The sequence below is a fragment of the Branchiostoma floridae genome, chromosome 9 (genome assembly GCF_000003815.2).
Source record: "Branchiostoma floridae strain S238N-H82 chromosome 9, Bfl_VNyyK, whole genome shotgun sequence".
Lineage (NCBI taxonomy): Eukaryota > Metazoa > Chordata > Leptocardii > Amphioxiformes > Branchiostomatidae > Branchiostoma > Branchiostoma floridae.
Genome location: NC_049987.1, coordinates 6,580,582 through 6,590,045, shown reverse-complemented (window position 1 = coordinate 6,590,045; position 9,464 = coordinate 6,580,582). Strand labels below are relative to the sequence as shown.

The 9,464-nt window shown below is 41.9% G+C and overlaps 2 protein-coding genes across 2 annotated transcripts in view; both read left to right on the top strand.

Annotated features, from left to right (window-relative positions):
* The window catches only part of LOC118422862 (myosin-7-like), a gene marked incomplete in the record, with an annotated part of 22,564 nt that extends 21,005 nt beyond the window's left edge, over positions 1-1,559 (top strand). The window contains 1 exon segment of the mRNA XM_035830677.1: positions 656-1,559. Within this exon segment, the coding sequence (XP_035686570.1) occupies positions 656-682 (27 nt within the window).
* A 3,123-nt stretch (positions 1,560-4,682) lies between these two features.
* On the top strand, positions 4,683-7,953 carry LOC118422885 (putative uncharacterized protein MYH16). Its single transcript, XM_035830729.1, has 4 exons — positions 4,683-5,299; positions 5,537-5,714; positions 6,089-6,247; positions 7,100-7,953. Exons 1-4 carry the CDS (start codon positions 4,833-4,835, stop codon positions 7,124-7,126), a joined length of 831 nt encoding a protein of 276 aa, XP_035686622.1. The 5' UTR covers positions 4,683-4,832; the 3' UTR covers positions 7,127-7,953.
* Positions 7,954-9,464: the final 1,511 nt, after the last annotated feature.

Sequence of the window (9,464 nt, the reverse complement as noted above, 5' to 3'; positions counted from 1 at the left end):
CTTTATCTTTTATTTGTTGAGTCACCTACGAACCTCGCAGTGCCGCACCGGTGCCCCAATTGCAGTGAGATACCACCTTAATAGACGGGATGGTACTGATGTGCACTCACGTGACTTGCCAGGCTGAATCGCCTACCATTCTAAATGGTTAAACATTAGTAGTAGCCAAATCTATTTATTTATATGTTTGTTAGATGTTTGACAAAATAATGGAAAGAGACGTGTTGGTATATCGTCAACGTTATGAGGCGTTGACACTGATGTGACTAGGACTTAAGTATTGTCCGCCATGTTGAACGGTTAAACCTGAAGGAAGACAGGTACATCGAATTTCCATTGATAAGTACAGCCAAGTATCACAAGGCAAACGCCAAAATTATGGCGAGAACCACATCTAACAATAGATCTCATGATCAAGCAATTGGTTGGGGAGAAATTGGAACTCACCAATAGGAGGAATGTGGTCACGGTATCTATTTTGGGAAAAATTCATCTATCTTTGTAGGCAAATATGCACAAATATCAATATAACAAAATATAACAAAAAACGAAGCACAAGGCAATTTGCAAAAGGTAAACTGAACAAATGTAGTGCATATTCTCATGTGCTTCTCAACTTTCTAACTTGTCTGTGATTCTCCTGTTTATTTTTCAGATCCAGAAATTGCACCAAGAAGAATAAAGACGTCAAAGCTCAAGTTTTCTCTTATTGCTCATCTGCACGCCCAAAGAAAAGTGACTCAAAATAAATAGACAACTTAAAGTTCCCGTAAACCTCATATACATTTGTATCTCAGAATCTAACAATACATAATATATTGTTTTCAATCTCATGCGTAACAGATAAGAAACTTGTAATGCTTGGTATGTTAATGGTAGTATTTACTGACACAATGGAAGCTATAGCGCTATCTAAGTGATTGCTGGAAAAATGCCCAGTAAGCCATGTTTCATACTTAGGTAATTAAGTCCGATAGATAGCCAGTTTCGCAACGCGAATAGTTTGGGTTACCAGTGTGCTGCAATATATCTATTTTGCAACCTCTGTACAAAACAACGTTAGATACATTAGCATGAAAAAAAGAACACCAATACGTACTGATTCAGATCAACGCTGATTCGCAAAGAGAGCAAACGTCAAAGAGAACAAACGTTGCTGAGATTGCGTGGCAACAACGTTATAACTTCATGGTTGTAGACTAGTTTTCATGTGACTGAGCAGCGTTACAACGTGTCAGTTTATACACTCGTTCAGAAAGACAGCATGAAAAACCTTCAACCAACATATTCAGAAACTACACACACACACACACACACACGCGCGCAAATACACAGACACACACACAAAGACACACACACACACACACAAAGACACACACAAACACATACATACAGGCACGTACAAACAGTACTCCAATCCCCTAAGTTTAAATCTGGTTGAAGAATCTGAAGCATTTGTTACCTTTACGGTTCAGCGCTTGGTATATTTGGCATGTCAACAACGCCAAGTTCACCACCCAGCTTGGGTATGCAATAAATGTGGCTGTATCATCACAAAAGACTCGTCTGTTTTTATAGTTAATAGCTATTTCTTGCCTTTAAGGATATGACCGGCCCCTTCCTTACTGAGAAGGAAGCCATGTACCTAGTAGGGGGCTATACCACATAAAGAATAGGGGATTCAACAGCAAGTTGTTTCGGGTGAAGTATTACAACAATAATTCAATTGCGGGAATGTCATCCAAATAATCAAATCAACATGGACTAACAGCTAACAATAGAAACTATACTTATTGAGGATTTTTATAGCTTCACCACTAAGAACTAAGTTTCCTTAAGTGTTTCCTCAGGAAGATGAGTCATACAAGGAAGTATCACTCTTTCCTTATGCCCTTCTTGAGACGTTTCTAAATATTCCTCGAAGATTTCATCCGTACCTGCCACCACCACCTGTTGTGCACATGCGCACGATGGACCGTACCATTATCAAATATTCCTAGGGGTGACGTACAAAACGCCCCAAACACAAAATACTTTATACATATATTCATAGTACCTTCACCCCGAATTGCAAATAACAATAGATTAACAAATCACCATTCACCAAGGGTAATGTAAAATTGTTTGAAAATTCCCATAATAAATGAAAATTTATCACCCCATTTTCTGACCACAGTGATTTGTTCCGACACCCCTTTTGAAGAGCATTCCTACCTGATCCTCTTGTAACATAAACACGCAGGTAAGAAATCTACCTGAGAAATCTACCATTGTGACAGGTGTGTTGATTACTGTAACATTATACCTCTCCTTTCACCCCCCCCCCCCTGAGTAGACCTACTGGGAACTTATTACTCTGGTGCAGAGACAAGTTTCACCATAAGGAGTTTTCTCTGTGTCTTAAGTGGCAAGATGGAGAGAGGAAACTACCTAGTGGTGATACTTCTTGTCATGTTGGGGTTTATTACTGGTAAGGTCTTCATATTGGGGGTTTAGGAGTTGTGTACTTGAGCGTTTTGAGATGTTTTTGATATTGAACTTGTCTGTAGCAACCCCGGAGAGGTAAAGATGTAGATATACATTGTACATGGAGAATTTTCAGTCAAAACATTGGCTATTATAAAACATTTTCAGTTAAGACCAGTAGACTTGATTAGACTTAAAACAGATACTAGGAAGCTTAGAATTTAGTTTAAGGTATGTTTTAGTATCGATCATAGAGTTTTGTATCCATCCGAGACATTTCGGTGTGTGTTAATCGTATTAAATGTACTTTCACGGCAGTCGGTTGCTAGGGTATTCTTTCCCGTTGCTATGCGAGTTCGAAAGAGTATCGGGTTACAAGAGGCCTACTATTTGCTAACCGTAAAATATTTCAAAATAAACAAGATGTTATGACAGGGAAAATGTATTCAAAATAAGATTAAATTCGCAATTTTAGATAGTTTGAATCTTCCCGTTTGAATTGAGATAGTTGTTTCGTTTCGATTTTGCTTCCAAAGACGATTTTTTTTCTGTTTCTAGGAAGGCCTTCAATTTGACCATACTCTTGATAAGATGGGCCGCAAGTGCCATGGCAAATTCTCGATTTTTATATTTTTCGTCATCTGAGAGGCAAATAAAACTTTCTGTTTTGGGGATTTTTTAATTTTTAATTTTAAGCAAAGTTACAGTCAAAAATATGCGTAAAAATGGCATTTTTCGCACTTAATTACCAATAATTCAAAATCTAAGGCATTTTTTAAAAATCCCAAAAACAGAAATCTCGGGAAAACCGTTGCGGTCATTTTGAGCCGTCAATGAGTTATGTTGGACTATTCTTGGTGGAGATCTTAAACGATGTTTGCACGCATGTCATGCCGCACGGAGAGCGGGAGGGTGTTATTGATACCGGTGTAAACAACACTTATGATATTCAAGGTCACCAACAAAAACGCCAGTAGCTTCGTTACATATTACAGGTTCCAAACAAAGTGAAAGCATAGATGTAATGTCCAGAAAATTGTTTATATTGGTTAAAAACTATATTTTTCGCCTGATTCAAGTTAGTTGGGAGGAAAATGCCAGAAAGCACGGTTTTACCTGCAATGACCGCAGATGACCTAAATAGAACACGGGTTCCGTTCGAATTACGTCAGATGGAACATCATCGAAGAAGGTTCGAATTCGGCTAGACATGGGCGATTTTGAGCCCGTATTTGACCACCGTGTTTAATGACGACAAAAACAAACTAAGGTGCAGGAAAGAGCAGCTGAGACTTAAACGTTGAAAACCTACAATTCAGGATTCATCAATTTCAACGAAGGATGATTTAAATCCTTTGATAAGAAGAGATGTGTGCAGTGCCAGCGCCAGTGGAATTTTGTTCCGTAAGGCGAAACCCAGTGTTGACATTGGCAATTGTACTGGCGTTTTTCTACTGGTCCCCAGGGAGCTTTGTACATAAGTGCGTTTGGCTGTTAGCAACTTAACTCGAGATGTTGTTCATGGATACTAATGATCTCTGGACTTCTACAGTAGGACAGGGCCATCATAACATCCACAACTTATAAAGTCTCAGAAACATACATTCTTTATAATAACCCTTGTTTATTTGGCGAAGGTATGGGTTCGTGGAACTCTAGTTACTTTATGATTTCAGATTACTTTATGACTGCTTTTGTAGCTGTCATGTTTTTTCCACACCATTTTGAAAACCGCGTGATTTTTGGGACCGCGTGGCACGATCGGCAGCGCGTTGGTCTCAGGCCCAAGAGGTCCCGGGTTCGAATCCGTTTGCCGTGTCACCGATCTTGTGCCCATGGGAAGGGTACTTTACACGACTTTTCTCACTTTAACTCACTTTAAGTGAATGAGCACTTAGCTGCGGCTAGTGGCAGTGACAGGCCTTTGTGGTGGTGACAGGCTATAGGGGCATGTTCAAGCATGACGCACCCGCCATGACACATGAGTCAGGGGTGGGAAGAACCCCTTGCATCCTTGGTCGGAAGTCCTCCTAGGAGACGGAAACTCTAAACAACAAACCTGCATCTGCTGGGGCCGTCTTACACGTTGCATACAGTTGCCCATGTAGGACTAGTGCGCCAGTGGACGAGAGGGTGGACGTGCACACCCCTCCTTCACCTTAAAAACCCAAGTGCAGGCCAGGCAGACGGGTCGCCTTAAACCCGTCTGCCTACCATTGTCTTCCGAGACAGACGGATGCCAACATTCTGAAAAGTGCCATTTGCATAATCAATTCCAACGAAAATTTAACCAGATGCCAACCAGCTCTGGTTTGTTAAGACACATTTCTCTGTTCTAAAAATCTTCCAATTACTGTCAATCCTCAATGTGTCCATCTTATCGTTTCTTCACTTTATTTTCAGACGACGTTGCCGGACTGAATGAAGCTGTTGCGGAAGGAGCAAAGACAATCTCCGAGCTTGAGAGGGCCAATAAGCGTCTTGAGCTGGAGAAGGAGGAGCTTAAGGCGGCGCTGGAGGAGGCGGAGGTGGAGAAAGGCAAGGTGATACGTCTTAACTGGGAGCTTAAGGCGGCGCTGGAGGGGGCGAAGATCAGTCTGGAGGTTGAGGAAGGCAAGGTGTTACGTCTTAACCTGGAGCTCAGCCAGCTCAAGAAGGCCAATAAGCGTCTTGAGGTGGAGAAGGAGGAGCTCCAGGCGGCGCTGGAGGAGGCGGAGAGCAGTCTGGAGGTGGAGGAAGACAAGGTGTTACGTCTTAACCTGGAGCTCAGCCAGCTCAAGGCGGACATCGACAGGCGACTCGCTGAGAAGGAGGAGGAGTTCGAGGTCACACGGTAAGTATTTAAAGGCATGAAGAACGGACAGGTTTCCCGGGCATGTATAATAAGTAGTACCCATTCATTGAGAGAAAGAACAGGAGTAGCAACGACGAAAAATGACATCCTATAGTGGTAGCTACATAGCTACTACTTATGTTTATTTGTTCAACCAACTGACCGACCAACTGATAAAAAAACTATAGAATGATCGATATAGATCTGACACTGTCTTCTTTTCGCACCGTGATATAGTAAAGGCCACTGGCGTGCCATCGATAGTATACAGGCGTCCCTGGAGGCGGAGGCCAAGGCCAAGGCTGAGGCGCTGAGGACCAAGAAGAAGCTGGAGAGAGACGTGATCAAGTTGGAAGTGCAGCTGGACCGCGCCAACTGGGCTAACTCTGGGGTGATCGGCAAGCTCCAGGATCAGGTGGGTGGGGGAAACTGACACTTCTGAAGAAACTGTTGCATCAAAGGTACTGGAACGCGCCAGAAGATACTTCGTGGTATATCCGTGCAGAAAGCAGCGTACGACGAACAGTTATGGTAAATGTCAGTATCGGTATCTACGACAGCATCAAGCTATTCACAACAAAACACATGGTTTACGTTTGTTAGTCAGCCCATTTAGGCTGGCAATGTATTTCCTATACTTTTCCACGGTCACCAAATGGTGAAGACAATGTCGTTTTCTTTTGACTGACTTTGTTCTGCAATAGATAGATGTTCAATTAGTCATTACGTATGGATGATGATATCTTTGCCAGTATATTATCTGATAATCCATAATTTCCGTGATACCAGGTTAGGGACATGCAGATCGTCATCGACGAGGAGCAGCGCATGCGCGGAGAGTTCCGGGAGATCCTGACTGTAACGGAGCGCCGTGCGCAGGCGTTTGCGCACGAGATGCAGGAGACCAAGGCGCACTGGGAGGCCTTGGAGAGCTCGAGGGGCAGGAAGGTAAGGCATTAAAACTTCATGGTGTCATCTATGCTACCGACAGGTTAAGAAGCTATTAGTCCATCTATATCACCGGTTGGGCTCTGAAATACACATAGGAAGGTTTGCTCAACAAGCCATTGACTATTCCAAAGGGCTTAACAGGACGATATATCGATGGTACTCACGTGACCGTGACGTGCAGTCTGCCATGTTGAAAATTGTTAAAAAATGAAATAGCCCAATGTTAGAAAAATGTATCCATTTATCTAATTATTTGCACCAAGTGCCACGGCACAACCACCAAAATCATGGTAGTAAGAGACGGGATGGCACTGATGTGCACTCACGTGGCTTGTCATGCTGAATGGTTAAACGTGGAAGTAGCCAAATCTATTCATTTATAAGTTTGTTATATGCATGACAAAATCATGGAAAGAGACGTAGTGGTGTATCGTCGACGTTATGAAGTGTTGGTAGTGATGTGACTAGGACTTACGTGTTGTCCGCCATGTTGAACGGTTAAACCTGTAGGAAGCCAGGTACCTTGAATTTCCATTGATAAGTACAGCCAAGTATCACAGGGCAAAAGCTAAAATTATGGCGAGAACCACATCTAACAATAGATCTCATGATCAAGCAATTGGTTGGGGAGAAATTGTAACTCACCAATAGAAGGAATATGGACATGATATCTACTTTGGGAAAAATTCATCTATCTTTGCAGGCAAATATGCACAAATATCAATATAAGCCTTAACAAAAAACGAAGCACAGGGCAAATTGCAAAGACACGCGAATTGAATGTGGTGCATATTCTCATATGCTGTTCAACTTTCTAATTTGTCGGTGATTTTCTTGTTTATTTTTCAGATCCAGAAATTGCACCAAGAAGAATAAAGACGCCAAATCTCAAGTTTCCCCTTATTGTTTATCTGCATGCCCAAAAGAAAGCGACTCAAAACAAATAGACAACTTAAAGTTTCTGTAAACTTCATATACATTTGTATCTCAGCATCGAAACATAATTCACTGTTTTCATTCTCATACGTAACAGATAAGAAACTTGTAGCTTGTAACTTGATATGGTTATGGAGTATTCACTGGCATAATGGAAGGTAGCAAAGTGATTGGTAAAAATACTTTGGTAATTAAGTTCGACAGATGGCTAGTTATGACTTCATGGTTATAGACTAGTTTTCATGTGACTGAGCAGCTTTATAACGTGCAACTTTATGCACCCGTTCAGAAAACCCGAATGAAGAAACCTTCTGTACTGAAGCTAGTTTGCAGACATGGCAATCAGAGATAGAAATCTTCACCAGAATATTCAGAAACTACGTTGCCCCCCTTACACACACGCGGGCGCGCACGTACGCAAACACATACACAAACGCACGAACACACACGCATACACACACACACACACACACGCATACCGCATACGTGTACACACACACACACACACACACACACACACACACACACACACACACAGACATACACAATCAAACACACACACACACACACACACATACACACACACACACACGCATACAGGCACGTACAAACAGTACTTCAGTCCCTTAAGTTTAGATCTGGTTTGGAATCACCGGAGTGTCACCGGATGGATGAACTGAACTGAACTTGGAATCTGAAGCATCTGTTACATTTACGGTTCAGCGCTTGGTATATTTGGCATGTCAACAACGCCAAGTTCACCACCCAGCTTGGGTATGTAATAAATGTGGATGTATCATCACAAAAGACTCGTCTGTTTTTATAGTTAATAGCTATTTCTTGCCTTAAGGGATATGGTCGGACCCTTCTTTACTGAGAAGGGAGCCCTGTACCCGGCAGGGGATTATACCACATAAAGAATTGGGCTTCAACAGCAAGTTGTTTCTGATGAAGTATTACAAAAATAATTTAATATCTACCTTTTAAAAAAGGAAGAACCTGGCAGCTGGTGTGAACCGGAAAGGGTCGGGTAGATCAAATATCTAACGGAGGGTTTGTGGGGTGGCTGTATTTGCAAGGACATCATGAGTCGAAAGAATGAGGGAACAGCATGACTGGAATACCAACTTGTGTAAATAAAACAAGATGGCAAAGTGTGTCCCAAATATCTAGGACTCATCTCCTAGGGGGTGAGCAATACCAACATGCTTCATTCCTTAGGGCCTGTTACATTCGTCGTGCGACAGATTTAAGACAGCAAACTTAAGCCAGTATAAAGGAGTCGTGGATATGTCGTACAAAACTCAGCTGTAAACTCTTTTCTTTCTATCGATACACCATGACTGATGAGGTAGAGATTTTCATGAGTAGAGCCGTGTAACCACAGACGATACCGTAGGATGATGATGAAGAAGAAGAAGAACTTTATTGCACGACAATTGTACATGGTACAAAGTATGGCAACAACTATTACATAAAGTACAAAATAGGGGTATAGGATAAAGCGTAACATCCTAGTTAACATAACAATAAGGGCTAACATAATTCATTCAAATAAATTGAATGTGAACTAGTTTCAAACATGGACAATACTGGCCGGCGGAGGCCTTACACCGGCGGATTACCTCACAGGAAACAAACAAAGAACTAAAAAAACTGTAGCGGAACGTTACCAGAGTTCATGTGGAGGTATCGTGTGTGACTTTGAACAATCCTGCACGTCCACAACGTGTCACACAGCTAGAATAGGAGCACAGACAGACTGCAGACAAGTCCATACAAGAAAGAAGTCGCAAAAACCAGCCCATCGCCAAATCCACCACCTACACATACACTGCCTTACTGACCTACAATTCTTTCATTGTTGACCCTTAGTTGCAACTGAAAAAAGCTATTACAAAATATTACAATATTGTTTAAATGCATTGCGGCTTTAAAATCAGTCAGTTAAAGGCACAATGACATCAAAAAGCTGTAAATCTAACAAATGACATATTTGGAATTCTATACAATGTAACCACTGTCCCAGTGGCGAGACGGGTGGAATGCATAAATATTCCTGTCCCTTTTAAAGGAAACATGCTGACATTTGTGAGTTTTGGAATATGATGTCTCCAGACCGACGGTTCAGATGTCAGGACGAATATAGGATCATCTTTGTCCCCTAATCCGGCTCGGTAGACCAAAACTTGGGTGGCTCAAAAATGCACATCCATAGCGGCCAGGTTCGGGGTCATGCTGCAGAAGTTTCCTCAGACCTTTGGCTGACCTATCTCCT